Genomic DNA, 24,311 nt, shown 5'->3' on the forward strand with positions numbered 1-24,311 from the left:
GATTCTTCTGTGTTGTTCTGGGTCTGCGTAGTTGTTTTACTAATACTATGACTGAGTCATATTCCGTTGTGTTCACCCACCAAATGGAATGACACCTATGGTGTCATTTCTACTTTTTGGTGATTATGAATGGATCTGCTATAAACATTCCCATGCAGCTTTTGTATGTGTGTAAATATAAATATTCATTGCTCGCGGACAAATATCTAGGAGTGAGATTGCAAGATCATATGGTAAATGTATACTTCACTTTGTGAGAAACTGCCAAGCTGTCTTCCCTATTAGTTGTATCATTTTACATTCACACCAGCAATGAATAAAAAGACTGTTACTCTACATCCTCACCACTTACTATTGTCAGGTTGGTTGGTTAGTTTCGAAGTCATCTGATAGGTATGCAGTGGTATCTTATTGTGGTTTTCATTTCCATTTCCTTAATGACTAATAATATTGAGAATCTTTTCATGTGCTTATTTGCCATAAGGTCTACTGGGTAAAGTGCCTGCCCATTTAAAAAATGGATTAATTTCTTATTGTTCAGTTGTGAGTGTTCTTTATATATTTTCATTACTAGTCTTTTTCAGATATGTAAGCTGCAAATATTTTCTCTCTATAGCTTGTCTTAACGTCCACCCTGGAGCAAACATTTTAAATTTTGGCAAATCTTAAACTGATCTTTTTTTTTTTTTTTTTTATGGATCATACCTTTGGTGTCAAGTCTGAGAACTCTTGGCCTCACACCAGGTCCTGAAATTTCTCTTCTGTATTTTCTTCCAATTTTTTGTATAGTTTTGCATTTTTACATTTAGATCTGTGATCTATTTGCAGTTAATGTTTGCACAAAGTGGGAATTTTATCTTGGGGATGACTTTTTGCAGATAGATTTCCAGTTGTTTCAACATCATTTGTGGAGTAGATGGTTGAATCGCCATTGAATCGTCCCAGCAACGTTGACAAACATCAGTTCGTCATGCAGGTATGGGACTATGTCTGTCGGGAACACACTATCCTGATTACTGTAATTCTATAGTAAGATAGAATTTGACCAGTCTAGTTTCTTTGCCTTTCCATTAACATTTTAGAACAAGCCTGTCTCTTTCTTATAGACAAGAAATCTTAGTAGAATTTTGATTAGGATTGCATTAATGCTATTGATCGATTAGGGGTGAATTGGCTTCTTAATAATATTGAGTCTTCCAATCTGTGAACATAATATGTCTGTCCATTTATCTAGATCTTTGATTTCTTTCCTCAGCATTTTAAATCTTCAACATAAATATGCTTTGTTAGATGTATACTTAAGCATTTCATTTTTGGAACTCCTTTAAATGGTGTTGTTTTATTAAATTTTCATTTCCAGTGGTATATTCCTAGTATATGGACATCTATGGATTTTTCTGTGTTGACCCTGTATCCTGTGACATTGTGGAACTCACTTATTATGGAGTTGTTTTTTTTTTTTGGTAGATTCAGGTTTTTGACATAAATGATTGTGTCATCTGTGAATATGGGCAGTTTTATTTCTTCCTTTCCAATTTATGTGCCATTGGTTTATTTATTTAGCCGTATTACCCTGGCTGAAACCTCCAGTACTATGTTGAGTAGGGAAGTGAACATCCTTGCCTTGTTCTAGAACTTAGGGAGAAAGCATTCAGTTTTGTTTTGTTTTTTTAACATTAAGTGTGATGCTACCTATAGGTTTTTTGTAGATGCCATTTGTCAAGTTAAGATTTCTTTTTTTTTAAGATTTTATTTATTTGACAGAGAGACACAGTGAGAGAAGGAACACAAGCAGGGGGAGTGGGAGAGGGAGCAGGGGGCCTCCCGCTGAGCAGGAAGCCCGATGCGGGGGCTCTATCCCAGGACCCTGGGGCTCTATCCCAGGACGCTGGGGCCATGACCTGAGCCAAAGGCAGACGCTTAACGACTAAGCCACCCAGGCGCCCCCCCTTTTTTTAAAGATAAGTTAAGATTTCTTTCAAAGCATAGTTTGACAGAGTATTATGAATGGATGTTGAATTTTGTCACATGCTTTTTTCTCCCTGAATTGATATGATCCAGTGGTTTTTCTTCAGTTAGTTAAAAAGGTGGATGACCTTGATTGATTTTCTATTTTGAAACCAGCCTTGCAGTCCCAGATAATCCTAATTGGTTGTGGTTTTATTTCTCTCTCTCTCTCTCTCTCTATATATATATATATTTCTCTATATTCCTCTGTATTTATGGATTGCATTTGCTAATATTTCGTGAGAAAATTTGCCCGTTTTCAGGGCGCCTGGGTGGCTCAGTTGGTTAAGCGACTGCCTTCGGCTCAGGTCATGATCCTGGAGTCCCGGGATCAAGTCCCGCGTCGGGCTCCCCGCTCAGCAGGGAGTCTGCTTCTCCTTCTAACCCTCCTCCCTCTCATGTGCTCTCTCTCTTTCTCATTCTCGCTCTCTCAAATGAATAAATAAATAAAATCTTAAAAAAAAATTGCCCGTTTTCATGAGGGATATTGGTGTATAGTAGGGGTCAGCACACTGTGGCCCCTGGGCCACATCCAGCCCACTGCTGGTCAAATCTGGCCACACCCATCATTTACATATTTCTGCAGTTGCTTTTTACCCTACAATTGCAGAGTTGAGAGGTTGCAACAGAAACCATATGGGCTTCAAAAAAGAAAATATGTACCCCTGGTCCTCTACAGATAATGTTTGCTGACCCCTGGTCCTGTCTTTGCAGGGTCCTGTTATCAGGATAGTGCTGGCTTCATAAAATGAGTGAAGTGTTCCCTTGTCGTCTGTTTTCTGGAAGAGATTGGGTAGGATTTGTGTCAGTTCTTGAAATGTTTGGTAGAATTTACCAATGAAATCATGTGGGCCCGGAGACTTCTTTTCTGGAAGGTTTTGAGCTATGAATTCAATTTCTTTGACAGATACAGAACTATTTAGGTTAGCTTTCTTCTTTGGGCACGTTTTGGTCGTTTGTGGCTTTCAAAAAATTGATCTGTAGTCCTCTCTCTCTTGAGACAACTGCTTTGGAATGTCTGGAGATTACTCCACATTTCTAAACAATCGATCTCCCCCGTAATGACAGATACTTTGTTCCATTGTTCACACAGAGCCAAATAGGCTACTATGATTAATTTTCTTTCTTGTGCAACTCTTTGGTTGTCCTCAAGTCCATCCCCCCCCACTGCCCCCGCCTTTGCCCTCAGTCAAATGCATAAGCACAGTGGTTTCCAGCTCTTACCTGTGCCACCTTCCGCCCGGACTGCTTTCCCTTGGAGCCTGTACTCCCCCCCAGTCCCCCTGACCCTGACTTTGGCTGCCTGCTCTTCTGAGCTGGAGTCTATGTTTTATAGATCATACATCTTCCTCTTTCTTGGCTTACTCCATTGTTTTTTTTTTTTAACGCATCCTCAGGAAAATGATATTTTAATTGGCTATCCTTAGGCATTCCCAAATCACTTTCCTACTTAGAGATTACCCTTTTTCTACACGGACACTTTAAAGTAGTCAGCAGTAACACCATTATCCCTAGGCTGTCGATGGGGGGGGGGCTTGATGCACCCGGGAAAGTGGCCGCGGAATCGTCCTGTGGGGAGCAAGGCCACAGGCAGAAGTGAGGGGAGGACGGCTGCCCCATCCACTCTCCCCTACTGACTGAGTCGGGGGAGGGCGGGGGAGGGAGGGTTCGAGGCGGAGTCCTTGCGCTGCGATGAATGAGATGAGGGATGAAAGGAGGAAAACCCAAACGAGCCTGTCCGTCCGCAGCAGAGCGGGGTCGGCTTATCCAATTCAGCCGCCCTGCTGCCTCGGGTCCGTCGCCTGGGCCTGCTCCGAGTCTAGGCTGAGATGGCTCGTTGGTCGCTTCAGAGCTCAGAGTGAAAGGACACCATGACTGGTCGGGGCGTGCCTCCACGAAGGCATGGGAATGGACTGAAGCGACAGGCACACGTGAAGCATCCAGATCTAAAACAGGGGTACAGGTGTTCCCCACTTTTTGAGAGTTTGCATGGCGCCACTTCGCTTTTAGGAAAGACCTATATTAGTACCTGTTTTCACTCTCCGAAGGAAATCCCAAGAGGATTTTCGCTTTTATGAAAAAAAGGCGAAAAGCAAAAATAGCGATCAGCGTTAGTTTTGCCGCGAGCGGGTACAGCCGCTGCGGCAGTGCGAGCGGCGAGAGTGGCGCCACCCAGCGCCTCCCCCGGGAACTGCACTCAGCATCTCGGGGGGGCCCCGGCCGCCAGAGCTTTAAATTGGGTCTGGGAGCATCTGTGCTTTGTCTGGGAAAGTTCAAATAAATTTCCATATAAATTAATGGTAATTGCATCTTTGCTTTACACCACTGTGGTTTACAAAAAGATTTCCTAGGAACGCTCTACTTTCAGATAGCGAGGGTGGAGATGGGGGAGGGCGGTGAACGGACCTGTATTTCACAAAACGAGTATTTGGTGCCTCCAGTGGCCCAGGTGCCAGGATCAAAACAGACAGGGACACTGCTTTTGGTTTTGCAAGAGCTGCCCTGGATCTGGATTTGGCAGACCAGCGGGGCAACTGGAGCTGGACTCAGCTGGGCTGTTCCGTTGATCTGCTCCAGACTCAGCCCCTCTGGGCTGGGACCCTCCTTCATCTGTGGGAAGCTGCCAGGTTAGCTGGGGCTGGCTGGTCTAGGGTGGCTCATCTGGTGCATCTCAGCTCTGCCCCCACAGCCTCTCTTCCTCCAGCAGGCTAGCCTGGTCTTTTCACATGGTGTGGTGGTAGAGGGCTGAAGCTGAGCACAGTGCACGAGACTTCTTGAGACCCTGTTCCAAAATGAACCTGGGCTGGGGCGCCTGGGTGGCTCAGTTGGTTAAGCATCTGCCTTTGGCTCAGGTCGTGATCCCGGGGTCCTGGGATCGAGCCCTGCATCGGACTCCCTGCTCAGCGGGAGGCCTGCTTCTCCCTCTCCCACTCCCACTGCTTGTGTTCCCTCTCTCACTGTGTGTCTCTCTCTCTGTCTGTTTCAAAAAAAAAAACAAAACTGAACCTGAGATTTGGGGCTTATCCAGGTATGGTGATGCCAGCGGATCAGGAGACAACCACCACTGAAAAGATAGTTTGTTACTAACAGTTGCCAAGACGATGGGGCACGCCAGACCTCATGAGGCCTCAGGAGAGAACAGCAGGCAGAGAGACAGGGAAGGGAACTTCTGGAAAGCCTTTATTGGGGTTTCTGAGGGAAGGAATGGGTGAGACAGGGTAAGGGGGCTAACCAAGTTGGGATTGGCTAGTTTGACTAATTTTAGAGGGTTGTGGTGTAGGGCTGCCTCTGCTGGCCTGATGCCTGACCCTGGGGCTATTGCAGGGGTGGAAAGGGAGAGGGAGGAGGAAACTGGGGGGTGGGTGTTAGTGCCTCACACATGCAAGAGCCAGATAAAGCAGGGGGAATGGTTCTGGATTGTTTGGCTTGCATATCAAAAGTGTGCTGGGGGGTGGGTGCAGGGTGTTGAGTTGTTTGCTACCTCTAGGAATTTGCTCTTCCTGAGAGGGGCAGTCTGTGCCAAGTCAGCAAGGCCCCAGATGTCAAAACATCAGATACAGAAACTAGACAACATGGTTAATCTAGATCCAGCCTTGGAGCTGGTCTATCGCTTCCACTATATTCTGTTGGCCAAAGCAAGTCACAAGCAAGTCACAAGGCCAGTGTAGATCCAGGAGGTGGGAAAACAGATTTCCATCTTTTTTTTTTTTAAGATTTTTTATTTATTTATGAGAGAGAGAGCATGAGCGAGAGTGAGAGCGAGCACAAGAAGGGGGGAAGGACAAAGGGAGAAGCAGGCTCCCTGATGAGCAGGGAGCCTGACAGGGGGCTCAGTCCCAAGCCCCTGAGATCATGACCCACTCCGAAGGCAGACATTTAACCGACTGAGCCACCCAGGCGCCCAGACTTCCATCTTTATGGGAAAAGCGGCACAGTCTCCTTGCGCAGATGATGGGGATGGCTGGAGCAGGGGGCGGGGGGCGGGCTGTGGCTCTTTCTGCCAACTTTTCCTCATAGTGACCCAGAGATGCACTCCGCACAGGCACGTGCATCCAGGCAAATGCGTGCAGGCAGGGTGAGGACAGGGGACAGAGGGGCCTTCCTGGCACCTTGGGCCTTCTCCATCAGTCTCCTCCTCTCCCTGGCACCTTCAGGAAGGGGCCTCCAGTCCCATCCGGGATAGCCCTGATTACAGAGAAGAATGGAGGCCCCTTTGCTCCCCGAGGATAGTTTCTGGCCCCCGCCTCGGGTGGGGGGTGTTGACAGCGTGGACAGTGAGGATGGGATGTGGCCCGCCGGGGAAGGACAGTGTGACCCGGCAGCACAGTGCTTTCTTGGGCCGCCTGGAGTCCTTCAGCTGAGAACCACTACCCGCCAGGCCTGCTCACAGCGGAGCGATCCTGTCTGACACCACACTTGATTCCGGGCAGACCAGACCAGCTTGGTCCGTGCGGCTGCTCCCCTCGCCATCCGGGCACCGGCCCGCCCTCCAGGGCCACCCAGCCCTGCCTCCTAGCTAGCTGCCCGCGCTCCCGATGTCTCCCGACTGCTGACAGAAGCCTGACTGTGCCGGTCACTCCCTTGATCCACAGGGACAGGGGTGGGGCTGCTGGGCTGCTGCCAACCTTCTCAAGGCTCCCGGCAGCCCTAAGGGCCCTGGGGACATCGGGGCAGACTCCCTAGGTGGGTAGAACTTTCTACATCCTTTCAAACCCTCCCCCAGAGTCTTCCATGCTTTTCAGTAACTGCCAGGGACCTAAAATTAGGCCATTACATTTTCACGAAAGAAAAAAGTCCCTATACTTTGACAGGATCCACATCTACCCATTCCAGTAAGGAAAATCCATACCTCAAGGAAGTAGACATTTCTTTTCCCTGTGTGGGAAAACGTGTGTCCCCCCCTCCGCCACCGGCAGTCTGGGCCCCCGAATCTCTCTAGGGAGGCAGCTAAATGGGAAGCAAGGCACTCATCCTGGGTTTGGGTTTCCAAGTAAGACTGAGACCTGACAACTGTGCACATCAAAGACTGGGGAGAGGCTAGCGGCAACTCCAGGCACCCCAAAGTCCCCAAGCTGCACGTTGGCCCCACTGCTGCCCTCTGGATCAGCCAGTGGCTCAGACATTTCTCTTTATGCTGGAGATAAAAGTACCTCTAGACCCTCAACAGAAGGGGAGGTACCCTGCAAGCCCAAGGAGCCCTTCCCTCTGCACACCCAGACTGTGTCCCCCATCTCTGCAGGAGGGGCTGGGGTCAGAGAGCATCAGCTGTAACTGGGCGCACTGCCCAGAGAGCTGAGGGCATCGCTGCTTCCCAGCTTCTCTGAAGAAAGGGAAAGCACCACAGAGTTCTGGGCAGGGACGGGCATCTGTAGTATTGGGCAGGGACGGGCATCTGTAGTATCAGAGGCAAAAAAAGAAACAAAGAAAAGCTGCTTCCAGAGAAGCAGCAGTAATTTACACCGTAGTGAGAAAACATACAAACAAGTCAGAATCAGCTGAACATGTCGGTATCACCTCAGGGGCTCCTGTGATTTAGGCCTTTTGTCTGATTGCATGATTTCAAGATTTTACCCTCCCAGAAGGAAGCTAACGCATAAGATAATGTGCTCATTCAACAACTATGTCCTGAGAGGCCATCCTGGTGCCAGGCCAGGTGCTGTTCTGGGCCCCGGGAGGCAGCAGGGTCCGGGGCAGTATAGCAAGTGGAAAAGACTCCCAGTACCTGGTCGGGGTCTTGGCTCCCACTCTTCCTGGCTGAGTGCCCTGGGGCAAGTATCTTTCTTTGATGAATCCGTTTCCCCCCATGAACAGTGAGGATAAGAGACACACACATCTCGCAGGATTGTAGCAAGGAGAAAGTGAACGACATTCAGAGAACCTGTTCACAGTCAGTGCTCAGTACGTGGTAGGGGAGGGGAAGCTGAGGCGGACATAGGCCCATAAGTCACATAACTTACCAAGCAGGGAGAGAAAAACAAGATAAACGTGAAAAGTAGCTAAAGGCATACAACTGAAATGGGGCGCTGTTCTGAAGGAAGGCCAGGAGGCTCCTGTGCCCTGAGCAGGCAGGTACTCTCTGAGAAGGGGACTTCTCCGTGAAAGTGGAAGGACAGGGCGTGACTTCTGAGGACGAGCGGCGGATTTTCTGAGCAGAGCAGTGCAAAGGCCCTGAGGTGAAAAGGAGCTTGCCGAGGCATGTGGAAAGACACCGAGGAGGTCCAAATCCCGGAGTTCAGTGGACAGAGGAGGGCGCTCCATCTGGGCACAGTTGGCAGGGGCTCTGTAAGCAGAGTAATAGCCCCCAAAGATGTCTATATTCTCATCCCTGAAACCTGTGAATCTGACCTTGATTGTAGCCCAGTGAGACCCGTGTCGGATTTCTGACCTACAGAACTGTAAGATAATAAATTCATGTCGTTTTAAGCTGCCAAGTTTATGTTGATTTGTTACAGCAGCAGTGGGGAAGGAGTACGCTCTGTCAGCTCCACGGTCAGGAGTTGGCCTTATTATTCCCATAGGTGGGAAGCCACTGGGGGGCTTAAGCAAGGAAGTGATGCAGTCTGGCCTCTGACCTCTGACCTTGGGAAGCATGGATCAGAGGGGGGAGGGTGAGGAGACGGGGAGAGCAGGTGGGACACATGCTGCAGGCCGGGACAGGATCATTTCAGTCTCGCCAGTGCCCACCCACCCGGAAACACTTGGGACTGTTCGCTGGAGAGTGTAGGAAGATCCAGAAGCATAGCACATCTTTTATTTAGCCTTCACAACCATCCAGGCTAGTTATTGCTCTAAGAATAACGACTCCCAAGACTCCGAACCTCCCGCCGTGCCCAAGCTCAAAGGAGCCGTTTCATCTGTCCCGTTAGATTTCGCCCAGGCTGCCTGCCGGAATCATGCCCGCCCTCCGCTCCGCCCTGCCTCCTCCCCCTCTTCCAAGTCAAGCACAGGAGACCCAGTTTTCCGGTAAAACCCAGATGTCAATTTTCATAAATCTTGGGTCATGTATGAACATGCATACACATGTGTGCCACACACCGAAGCAGCCAACAACCCAGTGTGAACATTCCTGGAAGGGTCTGTGTGTGTGTGTCGGGGGACAGCCTGGGGGGGGTGAGAGGGGCCACCAGCAGACGGGGGGGCCTTCTCTGAGCCCCTCATCCTGGTTCCCGGAGGCTGAAGAAGGAGACAGAACATGCCTTCCAAATGGATGGGCTAGATGCGGTGTGGCGCACAAGGTAGCCACACCATCCACCAACTGGGTGTCCCTTAACCTCAGTTTCTCTAGCTGGAAAATGGAGATAATGGTGCCGCCTAATCAGGCTGCAAGGAGGACTAACCGAGAAAAAGAGGGTTCTGTCTTCTACAGCAGTGCCTGACATGAAGTAGGGGATGAGGTAAACATCTGTGGAATCGTGAATACATGAATGAATGAAAAGGTGCACTATATTAAATTTGGCATAACATGCCCCATTTCTGAGGCTCTGAGGTCCTCAAGTTGTGGAGAGAGGGGAGGGGAGGGCCTGCGTGCTAGGTGGGCTCCCGCAGGAGACGGAGGCTGCTTGCACAACACAGCTGTGTGTGTGTGTGCGCGCGCGCGCGCGCGTGTGTGCGTGAACTGAGCTCCCCGCTGGGCTGGGCGATGTGTTTGCTAAAGATAATGCCGATGCTGGTAAGGCACACCGGGTCTGCAGGTGAAGGTGGCGACTAGACAAAAGGTAGCTGGGCAGCAAGCCTGTGAAAGAATAAGGTGGGTCTGGGTAGTGACATGAACACGACTGTCCTGGCCTCACACTTACTTCATTCCTTCACTCCTTATTCATCTGTTAGTTTGCTGGTTCATCTAGTGTGAACTCAGATCCTAGGCTCAGTGATGCAGATTCCAGGTTATCTATAGCTTGTTTTCTGCCTCACGCGTGCCAAGCGGCCAGGAAAGAAGTGGGCGGGGAGGGTGTCCAGAAGGTGACCATCAGGACCAGCAGGGGCTGCTGTAAACCAAGAGGAGTCCGGGGTGGCTCTCCGGGGACACCTCTCTAAAGCAGACCCAGCCATCCCATCACATCAGGGTCTGGAGATAGCATGCTGGGGTTTGAATCCTGGACGTGTCACCTACAAAGTGGGTGTAACAATGTGCCCACATCCTGACATTGTCATGAGCATCTAAGGAGTTACTTGTATGAGGTGTGGTGACGGTGCTGGCTCTGGGCTCCCTCTGTTGTGATCGCTCCTGTGGTCATTGTAAAAGATCCACAAGAAGGGGGTTGGGGGCGTAAATATAGAATTAGGGACAACCAGCCTAACAACCCAAAATGCCCTGAACACCCCAGGGGTCCAGAGCCCCAAAAGGAGGTTCCAGCTTGTGGACTGTGGTAGCTAATTTTATTTGTCCATTTGGCTAGGCCATGGCTCCCAAATATTTGGTCAAACACCTAGAATCTAGATGTTGCTGTGAAGGTATTTTTTTAGATGTGATTAGCATCAAACCAATAGACTTTGAGTGAAGCAGATTGCCTTTCCTAATGTGGTTGGGCCCCAGCCAGAAGACTGGGATCCCCCCAAATAGAAGGAGTTGTACCTCCAAACTGCCTTTGGATCCAAGCTGTATCAGCTCTTCCCTGGGTCTTCAGCCTGCCACATGCTTTGCAGATTTTGACTTCTCAGCCCCCATAATTGCATGAGCCAGTTCCTTAAAATAAATCTGCCTCTCACCCTCTGTCTCTCTCAATAGGATGGGCACATATACAATATGCATTCTGTTGGTTCTGTTTCTCTAGGGAACCCCGACGAATACAAGGGCCTCGGGCAAGTCCCCAGGCAAAATTCTCTCACTTCCCCCAGAAGTGTCCACTTTCTCTCCTCTTCTTGGGTGCTGGGTAGAGGTCACCCGGACGAGAGGAGTCGAAGGAGTTATAACCCGCTTCTGACATGGTTTAAAATTAAAATAACTTCTGGAGAAAAAACATGCACGAATCCGACATGACTCAGACGTGGAGGGCTTCAAGCCTTGGCTAGCAGGCACACATTTGGCAAGGGTGCTCCGTCCTTTCCTAGACCTAAAGGCATCAAAACATCTGTGTTCCCATTAACAAAATGCTGACAGGACACATAGCTGTGGCTTAGAAGAAACCAGCTCAAGAGACGGCCCCTCTGAGGCCTGAGGGGTCATCCGTGGCCGCCTGGAGGGGTCTCGGGGTGCTACTGTCACCGAGGGGGCTCTCAGGAATTGTCACTGTATCAAGACTGCCACTGTAAGGAAGACCATCAAGCCAGGTCACGTGAGAACAAGAGCCTCAAGGACCCCCCCCCTCAACCATGCACACCCCTTAGGTGCCTTGAGAGCCGACTCTGGGTCTTGAATTTCATTTATAGATTGAACCCAAGTGGCCAGAAGGCTGGGGCTTAGTGGCAGGGGACAGGCCTACTGGGTTCTGGCATGGTGACGGGGTGAGCTGGGGCAGAGAGCGCATAACGTCTTTGTCTGTGTCCACCCCTGGCCTGGCAGGTAGGGTCCTGAGATATAAACTGGCCCCAGAGGCCCACCTCTACCAGGGCACTGGTTAGTCTCAGAGAAAGGGGAGTGTCCTGGGCTCTGAGGAGTGTCCATTAGATCCTCCGGAGTAAATATTATGAGAGAATGGGTTGGGGGGAAGGTGGGCAAGATTTCCCTGTTCTGTGGCTGCCTTATTTCCAAGAGCTTTTGGGCCTGTGCTTCCACCCTCCCAGCTCTCGGCACTGGCCTATGTGTTCCAGAACCATCTATGCCACCTCCACCCCAGCTTGGGAACAGCTAGGCGGGGTGACTTCTGTTGCTACTTCTTTCACTGGCTCATGCCTTCTCTGTGAACACTGCCATGGGCCTTGAGTGACATGAAGTGCCCGCCCCTTTGAAGGGTTTGATCACAGACACCGTAAATCCTGGTCTTTTCTCCTCAAAGATGGAAGGTTTTCACTGCGTGTCTCTTCTTGGTTCCATTTCAAAGAAGGTTATTAACTCAAAGAAATGGAAACTATTTTTCGTTATTTATTGTCAGTGGCATAAGCCAGGCGTGGAGCCAGGTTTTGAAGGGATGGAAACTTAACACCAGTTGAGGGGATCTCGTCAAGAAAAATATTAAAATTGAGGGCCCCCTCCAGGCGCCCTGGAAGAGGCCCGTGAAGGTAGGGGCCCTGGTGTGATGACTTCCTCAGCCTCTGGGGTACGCCCTTTCTTCCCAGCGTGGAGCCCTCCCCCCTCGCCAGCCCCGCCTGGATTTGACCTTGGCCCAGGCATGGCTTCCGGGAGCCTTCCCACCGGAATGGGAGGTTGGCTGTGAAAGGGCACGTGGAGCCTGTGGTGGCTTTTTACGGTTGGGGTCTGAGACCTTGAGACGGGCAGGGGTGCCCCAAGGCAGCCGTTGCTGTGACAGGGCCAGCCTGCAGTGTGGGTGGGTGACACGGAGGGTCGGGTCTGCTTCCTGTCCCCCAGCCCCGGAGGCCCTCGCAGCCCCCTCGGACCTGCCTTGCCAAGGCCTACATGGACAAAGGGGAAATGACTTGTTTCCCATGCCACTGCTCCTCGTGGCCCAGAGCAGGAGGGGGTAGGGGTGTGGGAGGGGAGAGGAGCTGACAAATGGAGCCCCTTCCCCAGACTGAAAAGAGCACAGGGGTCAGAAGTGAAATCGAGGCCCAGGGTCCTAGGAGTTGCTGTGCTTGTTGACATGGAAATGATGCCAAGCCACGGTGTGGAGAAAAAAGAGCTGATCAAGGACGGGCATTCTGTGGTCCAGGGTATGAAAGATGATGCTTGTATGCATGTGCATGTGTGTCTGATCCAACAGTTAAAGACAAACAAAAAGTTAACAGTGGTTGTCTCTGATCATGGGACTTATTCTTTGTTTTGATGTGTTTTGAGGATTTTGAATTGTTTGGCAGGGAGTGTGCTTTATTTTTATGATCAAGCAAAAGGAGAACGCTTTCTCAGTTTGGAAAGGGGAAGCATGTAGCTCCTCAGTCCCCTCCAATGACCTGTTTTGTTCCCATTATGCAGACGTCTTGAGCACTTGACCTGGTCTGTAAGGATGCCCGCCTCAGCACCCAGCTCTGTAGATGAACCCAGTTATTGCCTGTGCCGAAGTCCCACTCCAGGCGACGGATCCTGAGCATGGCTCTCGAGGGATCCATTTCTAGCCCTTTGGGAGCAAAGAATCCCATGTTGTAGCAACTGTCAAACAGACCCATCAAACCTCATATCAAAAGGCCAGAATTTTCTCCATTCCCTGGCACCTTCCCCGGCCCTGACTCTGGCACCCTGGCTTGCCAAGAGCACAAGGATCTTTCTTTCTTTCTTTCTTTCTTTCTTTCTTTCTTTCTTTCTTTCTTTCTTTCTTTCTTTCTTTCTTTAATCTTGGGAATTTTATTTCTTTTATTTTTTTCCAGTTTTATTGAGATATAATTGACGTCTATATCAATATGATATATTGACATATATTGATATATGTGTCTATATTGTGAAATAATCACCACAGTACGTTTAGTTAGCATCACCTTACATAGTTGCGTTGTTTTTCTCTTGTAATGAGAGCTTTTTAAGATCTACTCTCTCAGCAACTGTCAAATATACAATATAGACACATGCCGTACAGCACATCCCCAGAACTTACTTATCTTATAACTGGAAGTTGGTACCTTTTGACCCCCTTCATGCCTTTCCTCCACCCCACCCCCCACCCCTTGACTCAGGCAGCCGCCAATCTGTTTGCTGTTATCTGTTTGGTATTTTAGATTTCACATATAAGTGAGATCATATAGTATTTGTCTTTGTCTGACTTATTTCACTTAGCATAATGCCCTCAAGCTCTAATCATGTCTCAAATAGCAAGATTTTCTTCTTTTTCTATGGCTGAGTAATATTCCATCGTTTATATATAACACTTTTTTTTATCCTTTCATCCATTGGTGGGCACTGAGATTGCTTCCATATCTTGGCTAGTGTGAATAATGCTACAACAAACATGGGGGTGCAGATGTCTTTCCAAGAGAGTGATTTTGTTTCCTGTGAATATAGCCCCAGAAGTAGAATTGCTGGATGATATGGTAGTTCCATTTTTAATTTTTTGAGGAACCTCCACACTGTTTTCCATAGTGGCTGCACCAATTTGCATTCCCCCCAACAGTGTAAGAGGGTTCCCCTTGCTCCACAACCTCTCCAACATTTGTTGTTTCTTGCCTTGTCAATTTTTGCCATTCTAACTGGTGTAAGGTGGCATCTCAATGTTCTTTTGATTTGCATTTCCCTGATGATAAGTGATGCTGTGCATCTTTTCACGTACCTGTTGACTGTCTAGATGTCTTCTTTGGAAAAATGTCTATTCAGTTCCTCTGCCCATTTTTTAATTAGATTTTTTTTTTTTTTGCTATCGAATTAAATGAGTTCTTTACGTATTTTGGATATTATCCCCTTATGAGACATATGATTTGCAAATATTTTCTCCCATTCTGTAGGTTGCTTTTTCATCTTGTTGATGGTTTTCTTTGCTGTGCTGATGCTTTTTTAATTTGATGTAGTCCCACTTGTTTATTTTTGCTTTTGTTGCCTTTGCTTTTGGTGTTGGATCCAAAAAATCGTTGCCAAGAATGATGTCAGGAAGCTTATCCCTGATGTTGTCCTCTAGGAGTTTTATGGTTTCGAGTCTTATGTTCAAGTCTTTAGCCCAGTTTGAGTTAGTTTTTGTGTATGGTGTAAGATAGAGGTCTAGTTTCATCCTTTTGCATGTGGCTGTCCCGTGTTCCCAACACCATTTATTGAAGAGACTGTTCTTGCCCCCATGTGTGTTCTTAGTTCCTTTGTCCTAAATTAATTGAGCATAAGTGCATGGGTTTATTTCTGGGCTCACAAAGTTCTTTCTCACACTTACATTGTTCTGTTAGCCTCACCCCAGTGAGATCGGAGGCAGGGATGGGCCAGGGTTTCAAGACCTTCCCTCAGTAAGTCCGCCTGAAACCCTACCATCGCCCTCTCCATGCTGCTGTGCTGGGTCTTGAAGGTGTTTCCGTTGTGACTGGCCAGGTGAGCACACCTCACCCGTAGTGAGCCTTGAGAGGTTGGTGCCCATTGTCCACTGTGCGGGTGCTGGGAAGGGCTCCGGAAAGTGTCACCAGGAGCAGAGGACAGCTGTGCCTGGGCCCAGCAGCCAACTGGACACACTTGGCTGCGCAGTGGCCGAGTGGAACCTAGGCCTCTTCTCCTCCACATAGTCTGACCTTCTTTCTCTGCTTACCAGAGCCCCATGGCGCCACCCCCAGGCTCTTGGCAGAGGCCTTGCCACTGGTCTCTCCCCCACTTCAAAATGTGGCCCTTCGTGTCCCCCAGGGCAGCTGTGGCCCGGAGAACCCTCTCCCAGCTGTTGGGGCCCTGGCCACCTTGTATGAAAGGGAGGCAGCTACTCACCTGGCTCAGTGTGGCCGGGGAGGTTTCCTCCACTCCCTCCTCACTTCCTGCCCCCACTGCCACACTCCCTCACCTGACCTTGCACAGGAGTCAGAAGTCCGCTCCTGTGGGACATTCTGCTTGGGTCACAGACTTATCAATTGCTAGTGCCAATCAATCAGTATGACCACTCACCCCACAGGGATGTGTGAAGAACTGATGAGACAGGGCCGAAGACAGTCTACTGGGGCACATACAGCCGAGGGGTTTGGGGGCTGGGGGTGGTGGCTCTGGGACGGAAGTCACCAGGGTTCCCATTTTGGCTCTATCCCTCCTAAGCTGCGTGAGGTAGGGAGTGTCGCTTGACTTTCAGCCTATATATTTTCATTTATGAAAGAGAGACAGTCCCAGGCCTTCACAGGGTTGCTCCCAGCCAGTAGTAGTCTTTGAAGCAGACTTAGCTTTGTAAACTGTGAGGAACTTCACAAATGTGAATTACACACAAGTCACGAAACCATCTATAAAAACGGCTTCTTGGGTGCCTGGGTGGCTCAGATGGTTGGGCGTCTGCCTTCGGCTCGGGTCATGATCCCAGGGTCCTGGGATCGAGTCCCACATCGGGCTCCCTGCTCCTTGGGAGCTGCTTCTCTCTCTCTCTCTGTCTCTCATGAATAAATAAATAAGATCTTAAAAAAACAAAAAACAAAAAACGGCTTCTCATCACGTCTCGGCCTTTTGGCTGAGATCAAGTGTATAAGCAGCCTCTTCTTTTTCTTTAAGGGAGGGGATGTGGGTGTGGGAAATCAGGTCTGGGTAGGATGGCCTTGCAGTGCTGGGCAGGTAGGGGATTGATGGCAGGAGGTCACTGCCCAGGCGCCCCAGAACCCGCGTGGGAAGGACCACAGTGGGGGAGAAAGAAGGAAAACAAATAAAAATTCTCTTCCCAGCAGTTGCATTTGGGGCTAGGCCCAGCCAGGCCCTGGTAGGGTGGAGGCCAAGGAGCCCCCATGGATTAACAAGTTCCAGGGGCAACTGGGGATTCAGCTGTGTCAAAAGCATGCACTGAGTCAGGCCAGTGAGTCATCTGTTTGGTGAAATCCCCAAGGTGCCGCGGCCTGGCAGCCTCCCTGGGAGAGCGGCCGTGGCTCTGTCACCACCGCGGCGGCAGGGCCCCACTGGCGAGCCTGGAAGCCACCCAGGCTGTGGCGACCACGGGACTCCCAGCCGCCCTGCTGCCTTTTAGAAAATTTTTTTAAAAGATAAAAATCAGGACTCGTTGTAGAAAAAAAATGCGTATAAAAAATAAAATTAAAAATGATCCCTGAGCGGTCCCTGGAGATAATAACCCTTACTATCTTCTTGATGTTCTCCTTTGTTCTGTGCAGGGGATGGGAGTCAGGTTAGGCAAGGCTATGCCGAGGTCACGCACGGCCCCCAGGTGGCGCCCCCCAAGGCCAGGGGCCTGCTGTGTTCACCCCCTTCTTTACTCCTTTTCATGTCCTGGCTCTTAAAGGTAATTGAGACTGGAAAGCTTGGGGTGTTTCTCCCTAAGTGTGATGCTGGGTGTTGCTTTAAGTGAGACAGTCTTTATCACGATAAGCAGGTGCCACCTCGTTCTGGTTTTTAGGCTTTCTCGAGACCATCGGGACAGGGTGTTGACTGTCACCAAACACTTCTTTAACTCTACCGAGTTTCTTTGGTCTTTGCCTTGGTCCATTTTTAAAAGTACAGGAAGCATGGAGCTTTCCTGTTTCGCCTGTTTTGTATGTTTTATCATCCATCTGTTTTTAACAATGTTCAAGAGAGAAAGAAAGAATGAGGACACCAAGCCTAGGTTGCAGAGCATGAATTCAGAGTGGAAGATGAGGGAGTTCTCTGAAGGAACAGATGACTGATTCTAAGGCACTTTGGGCTGAACAAACTGTTCAACCAATGATTCTGATCATTGAGAATCATCACTTCTGCCCTTGGCTCTGAAAAGCAGGAGCTTTGTTTTTGTTGGGAAGCGAACTGGTGCTGTGATCTGTGTGCTCGGGGGGCCTCCGTCTGGTGACCTGACTCCGTCTGGTGACTCCAGATGTTGGGGCGCCTGGTGAGGCAGCATAGCGAGCCGCGGAGGCATCGGGGGCCCAGGGGCCTGGGTGGCTTCCGGAAGCTGAGAGCGAGCGTGTGGCACTGAAGGAGCCACAGCGGTGGCGGTGGTGACCCTTTCTCCCCCCAGAACTGTTTCAACAAACAGCAGCTCCTCACGGCCATCCGCCAGCTGCAGCAGGTGCTGAAGGGCCAGGAGGCCCGCTTCGCCGAGGGCATCCGCAACATGAAGAGCCGGCTGGCGGCACTGCACAACTCCGTGAACAGAGTGGGCCCAGACGCCCCCCCAGGTGGGTCCCCACGTCTGCACCACTGGGGCCAAACGACACGCAGGCCCTTCCCCTGTGGGTTCTCTCCCCATCCCCCCGTGCCCACGCCTCCCCCTGTCCGGAGGTAGATCCCAGGCCTTTCCCTGCCTTGCCTCCCGTCGGGGGCCCATGTGTGAACCCCGGTTGGTAGGGAACACGCCGTGAGGATGTTAAAAAAGCAGCCACTGGTTCTCCTCTCCCACATCTGAATGTCACCCACTTGCTCTCAGACCTGTTCATTCTAGGCTCGATAACTCTTGTCCACACATCATCCTTACAGAATTGTCGAAAGCCACGGCTCCAAGAGCGTGAGCTGCTTTCCCCTTCTCTGTCCCCACCCAGGCAGACTCCAGTTGGTTCCTTTTTTTTTTTTAATTTTTTTTAAGATTCTATTTATTTGTCAGAGAGAGGGAGCGCACAAGTGGGAGGTGCGGCAGGCAGAGGGAGAGGCAGGCCCCCCACTGAGCAGGGAGCCCAATGCAGGGCTTGAACCCAGGACCCTGGGATCATGACCTGAGCCGAAGGCAGACTCTTAACTGACTGAGCCACCCAGGCGCCCCCCCCTTTTGTTTTTATTTTATAGACTATCTTTTTCTAGCAGTTTTAAGTTCACAGCAAAACCGAAAGGAAAGCACAGAGAGTTCCCGCCCACACACACAGCCTCCCCTCCACCAACGTCCCGCACCAGTGTGGCATGCCTGCTGCAGCCCGTGAAACATTGGCGGCAGCTCCTCAGGCATGACAGTCAGTCCTCTGACGTGAGTCCCCCCTTTGTGGTGGTGGGGTGGGGGGGGTTGCTGCTGAGGGCAGTTCCGTTTGGTGAGGTTCCAGGGGGTCCCCCAGACGCCCTCCCAGCGGGTAGGACTCTGACAGACACCGGGCATTTTCCTGGTGGACGCAGATACAGCTTTCACTGTGGGGCCACTGGATGGGGGACTGGATTTCTTCCACCTGGCTTCCAGGTGGCCTCCTCTCAGGGCGACAGGGGTCACGGGGGCCGTCGTCACGTTTGTTCGAAGTCATGAACCTAGGGAATAGCTGATGTCATTTACTCACTCAAGACACATTTATCAAGGGCCCTCTGTTGTGTGAGATGAAGTTTCCCGGGGAAGGCACTGGATTTCATACCTCTTCAGAGTGTGGTAGCAGATCCCGAGTCTCACCGGCACCAGGTCGTCAGCTGCTGTTTTCCTTGGCTCCCCAGGTGCAGAGCTAGACCTACCCGCCAGAGTCCTCACTTTCCAAGACACCGTGAGGCCCCAGCCTTTAGGGGGGTTCACCGCAGCCAGACTCCAAGAGGCAGGCTGGGCGTGCTTCCTTTGGGCTACAGATGAGGAAGCTGAGGCCAAGAGAAGTGAGTTAGCAGTACTAAGTACCAGATGTGATTTTTTTTTCCTACTAGAGGCTCAACGGCACAGAGCCTTTCTGCTTTTCTAGGATCACAGCTCCTATGGTCCCTGGGAGCTTCGAAGAAGAACTTGCAAGAGATCATTCATAAAACTGCCCTGCCTGTGTTAGAGGCCTCTGTCCGCTAGAATAGATAGACAGGTAGTTACTGTTACACTGCTGATCCTCTTAGTGCCAGATTCAGGGTCTTTCTTCCTCGAACCATACAAGACTTTTTAAAGTGGCCAATTCTCTTTTTAGGTATTGCCACGGTGCATCTTTCTCTCCCATGTGTTGGACATGGAGGCAAGTAGCTGTCAGGGTCCCCACCGCAGGGCGGGGCTGGGGGTGCTGGGCCTGTCCCTGGAGGAACCCGAAGCTTGCAGGTTGTAGGGAAATGATCATTTAATTTTTTTTTTTTTAAGGGCGTCTGCTGGGAGTCAGGAAGAATAATTTCTAGCCCTGGAGAATTCTTGGCCTTCCTCTTTCTGGCTTCTAAGAATCACCCTCCTATTTTCCCAGCCTTTCTCTCCGGGGAACATCACACCTCAGCGTCAGGGCTTATATGCAGGCAGCCTCATTCCATTCGTTTCCCCGAATTTCTAGAATTGCTTCACTGCTGAGCTCGTGCCTTACACAGTAACCTCACTCCACACGGTGCAGGGAGCTTCCCCGTGGCCCTGGACGCTCACCACGTTGTGCTCATCGTGAACCAGCCAAGGTGCACATCCTTCCACTGGACAGAGGCCTGTGGCTCCCATCTGAGAAGTGACTTTGATGGGCACAGATCAATGAAAATTGATTTTTCATTGATCTGTGCCCATTTATTAAATCCACTAACATTTACTGAGCACCTACTGTGTGCCCGATGCTGTTGTATTTACTCAGGTATGATTCACCTGTGAGCTGCTCCAGCAGGTAGAATTTCTCTTTGGAAGATTTTAAAGATTTCTCATTCCCAAAGAGACCCCTACACCTTTCCCCCCAGAGTATCTGAAATCCCTTTCAGCACAATAAAGTAGTTGATACTTTAAAAGAGCTATAAAGGCGTTTATTTGCAGGGACTGAGCCGGCAGCCTGGGAGCAGGCGCGCACGGGGACGTGAGCGGATGTGAGCCGCTCCCATCTCACAAAGTGATTACCACTGGGGGCCGCGTTGGAGGTTTACTAAGGGAAAGGGGCATAGCCATGGTCCCCCGGTAACCAGAGGGCACTGTGAGTACTCGGAGGGGCCTGCTCGTGCCTGGCTGCCCAGGCCCGCCTGCCGAGGCTGCCGCTGTGCGGGACGCGGGTGGGATTTGTGGGCAGAGCCGCGGCGGCCTGCCTGCTGCCTTCTGGGATGGGGTGGCCCGTCAAGGTCCCGGGCGCCTCCCGATCACCATGTGCGCAGATGTTCCCATCACGGCAGACGCTGAGTGACTCTCTGTCACTCACTGTAACTGTCACAGCCGAAGCAACACCTCTTTCCCATCTGTCTAAAATCGGAAGAGCATTTTCACAAATGACACTTGCAACTTACTTTAAAGCATTGCAGGGGCGCCTGGGTGGCTCGGTCAGTTAAGCGGCTGCCTTCGGCTCAGGTCATGGTCCCAGGGTCCTGGGATCGAGCCCCGCGTCGGGCTCCCTGCTCCGCGGGGAGTCTGCTTCTCCCTCTGCCTCTGCTCCTCTCCCCACCCCCGCCCGCTCGTGCTTTCTCTCTCACTTGTGCTCTCTCTCTCTAATAAATAAATAAAATCTTAAAAAAAAAAAAAAGGCATCTTAGAAGGGGCTGTGAATTTCCAACTAAACAAAATCCAAATCCAACCTGTCTCACCTTTGGGACTTTGATTCAACAAGTGCTGGCCGGGGGAGGCAGCCAGCCGCAGGGAGAGGAGGAGTGGGAGGGCTCTCTGTCTCCCCGCCGCCCGCAGCACACATTGGGAAGTCCGCTCCGTTCTGCCTTCGTGGCACAGCCGGCTTTTCAGCCGCCCATCTCTGCTCCCAGCTCCTGCCCTTGTCCACACCACCTTCATCTCTGGCTTCTGCCTCCTCTCCTTCCTGCCTCACACCTGACACTTCACGCTCAGGCTGCGGCCGGCTGGTGCTGTCACCATGGAAGTCGGCTGCTTCATGCCTCGGCTCAAACCCTGTCTGGCTCCCTGAAGCCTCTCTGACTTCATCCCCAACTGCTTTCCAGCTAGTCCACTCTACTACAGCCACTGTGCTGCCCTTGACATTCCTCAGACCTTCCAGGCACACTCCCACCACAGGACCTTTGCACCAGCTTGTTCCCTCTGCCCTTCCCAGACAGCTGCATGCTTATGCCTTCATTTCTTCAACTCTGCTCCCATGAGGCTTACACTGACCACCACATTGAAAATGGGCCCCCTCCCCTGGCGTCCCCAACACTACTCCCTACCTTATCTTCTGCACGATACTTACCACTTCTTAGCACACTCTGCCACCTGCTTAGGGATCTTGGTTATTGGTGGGCATTCCTGTTAGAAGGGGGCTTCCTGAGAGCTGAGTTTTGTCTGTTTTGTTCACTGTCCCAAGCACCTAATCTAGTACCTGGCACATGGTAAGCCACTCAATACAAAATTTTTCGTTTGTTCATTTGCTCAAGAATTATTTATTGGGTACTCACTGTCTGCCAGGCACTGGGCTGGTGCTGGGGCCACATCAGGGATGCGAGGCTAGATGAAGTCCCTGCCCTCTTGAGCTGCCTTTGGAGGGAGAACACTGACAACAAACATGGAAACAAATATGTCAAGAAGACAACTCCAATAATTACACATGCTAAGAAGAAAGCAAAGTGAGCTCAAGGGGTAGAGAGTGCCTGGGGAGGTTTTAGCTAAGCGAGATGGCCAGAGAACACTCTGGGAGGTGGTAGCATTGGAGTTGAGACCTGAAGAATGAGAAGGAGCCAGAGAGGGGACGTTCTGGTGAAAGAATATTCCAGACCAAGAAAAGAGCAAAAGCCAAGGCCTAGAGATGGGCCTGATCCTGGCCTGTTCAGAAGACCTAAGAAACCCAGCAGGGCTAGAGCTCCTGTGAGGCGGGAGTAGGTGGGCCAGCCGCACCTGGGTGGCGGGGGGGTCCTCCGCTCTGACCCTCCCACACTGCCAGGCCCTGCACCCAACCCTCGGTGTCTCTGAGGCGCCAGCTCAGCTTTCACTAGTGGGCACGTATTACCCATGCCCAGGAGTGCTTTGAGGATTCGATGAGTCATAGCATTAAAAATGTCCAGACCCATGCATAGCCTGGAGGAGGCACTCATCACAGGAGCACTCAGAGACGAGAAGCCTTGTAACTGAGAGAGATGTTAAATGACCATAGTCCTTCATTTTGTCCTTACAGTGTCCTGCCCTGCTCTGAATGCCCCCCCGGATGGCATAAAGTTTGGAAGCAAGTACTTAGTGGATCACGAAGTCCATTTTACCTGCAACCCTGGGTTCCGGCTGGTTGGGCCCAGCAGCGTGGTGTGTCTTCCCAATGGCACCTGGACGGGGGAGCAGCCCCACTGTAGAGGTACAGACCCTCCTTCTCTGCTGGATAGAAAGGGTCATTCCACGGGACACTTTCTGCCTGATTCCTCCACCATTCCTCAGCTGCAGAATAGTGGCCTGCATGTCCGATGACTCACCTCCGGGCCAGGTCTGGGCTGGCCTGCATGGGCTCTGCCAAACCCTCTCACCAATTTAGTTGTTTTTGCATATGGGGAAATCAAGGCACGGAGAGATGGAGGAACTTGCCCCCGACCATCGAGCTGGGGAGCAGGCTAAGCTGATTGACTCCCAGACACTCTGACCCCAGAGTCTGTGCTCCTCAGCACCTCACTCTGCTCTGGACACTGGTGGTGGGCTCTTACCGTGTTCTGGGGCTGTTGTTCGAAAGGCGGCTGATGACCCGTAGGGTTAAGGAAATTCCCAGGTGTTTTTTGTGTCTGCTTTGGGACTTGGTGTAGACCGGATCCAGGAGAGACCACTGGGATGGGGAGTGGACATGAAAAGGTTTCTCTTCTCTCTGTGCTCAGCTCAACAACAGTACTTTCTTGATGTAGAGGAAAATCAGACTTGGCATCCTCTATCAGAAGAGGCTTTTCAAAAGTCTATGGTCAGAAAGTCATGGATACCAGTCATTTTTAGAGCAGGGCTCACAGGATGTCTGCTGGGGCAGAATGTTCATGATTTTAGCCCAAGAGTTGAAAGGGAAATGCAAGTGTTACCTAAGTAAGTATGTTGTCAGGAGCAATGTGGAGAGGACTTGAATGCATAAAGAACTTGAAAACATAACAGAACATTAGAAAATATATCATCTTGGGGTGCCTGGGTGGCTCAGTCAGTTAAGTGTCCGACTCTTGATTTCGGCTCAGGTCATGATCTCGAGGTTGTGAGATCAAGCCCTGCACTGGGCTCCACACTGAGCATGGAGCCTGCTTAAGATTCTCTCCCTCTGCCGCTCTCCCCTCCTCTCTCTCTAATAAAAAAAAGAAAATATGTCATCTCTAAAGAGAGATTGTGTGGATTGACATGTGGAGACCCGGCAGCCAGAACCACATTCATGGATTTAGACTTCTATTTCCCATCTCCTGGGAAAAACAATGGTTTGAAGGTTGATTGCAAGTACCAGCTCTCAGACCTAGCTGGGAACCAGCCAAGAAATACAAGCCATGTAAGCGGCAAGCATGCCAGGGGAAATGCCCGTATCTGGATTTACCCTTGACCCGGAAAAATCTCCAACCATGGTAAGCACCTTATAGGTGACAAACTATGGCAGCAGAGGTGGGAACACAATGGCATCTCATGGTCATTGCTTTGGATGTCTAAATTTTTAACTTACAGATTGAGTTACGGACCCCACTTGATTTCTTTCTCACAGCACTGGGGTGCTCCGATGGCCGCATCATCCTCTATGGGGTACCCCCTGCAGCTTACCGGGCCACGCCCCGGATCATGGCCCCCCAGATGGCAGTCAACTCCCCACCACCATAAATGGCACTGGCAAGGTCTTCTATCTCCCCTCTTTGTCTCCGGGACTGTCTCTCTGGGTTTGGAGTTAGGGGCAGCTAGCCACATGCCCACTTCCTTTGAACCAAGCATGGCAGGCTGCTCTTCAGACAGGCTGCCCCAGCCCAC

At 50.7% G+C, this 24,311-nt stretch overlaps 1 protein-coding gene across 1 annotated transcript in view; it reads left to right on the forward strand.

Annotated features, from left to right (window-relative positions):
- The window catches only part of FBLN7 (fibulin 7), a 48,025-nt gene that overhangs the window by 4,435 nt on the left and 19,279 nt on the right, over positions 1 to 24,311 (forward strand). Inside the window, exons 2-3 of the mRNA XM_073897396.1 lie at positions 17,631 to 17,790; positions 22,534 to 22,704. Coding sequence (XP_073753497.1) covers positions 17,631 to 17,790; positions 22,534 to 22,704 — 331 coding nt within the window. The remainder of the gene's footprint in view (positions 1 to 17,630; positions 17,791 to 22,533; positions 22,705 to 24,311) is intronic.

The sequence above is a fragment of the Callorhinus ursinus genome, unplaced genomic scaffold (genome assembly GCF_003265705.2).
Source record: "Callorhinus ursinus isolate GAN/ISIS: 27379988/994484 unplaced genomic scaffold, GSC_fseal_2.0 scaffold10, whole genome shotgun sequence".
Classification (NCBI taxonomy): Eukaryota; Metazoa; Chordata; class Mammalia; order Carnivora; family Otariidae; genus Callorhinus; species Callorhinus ursinus.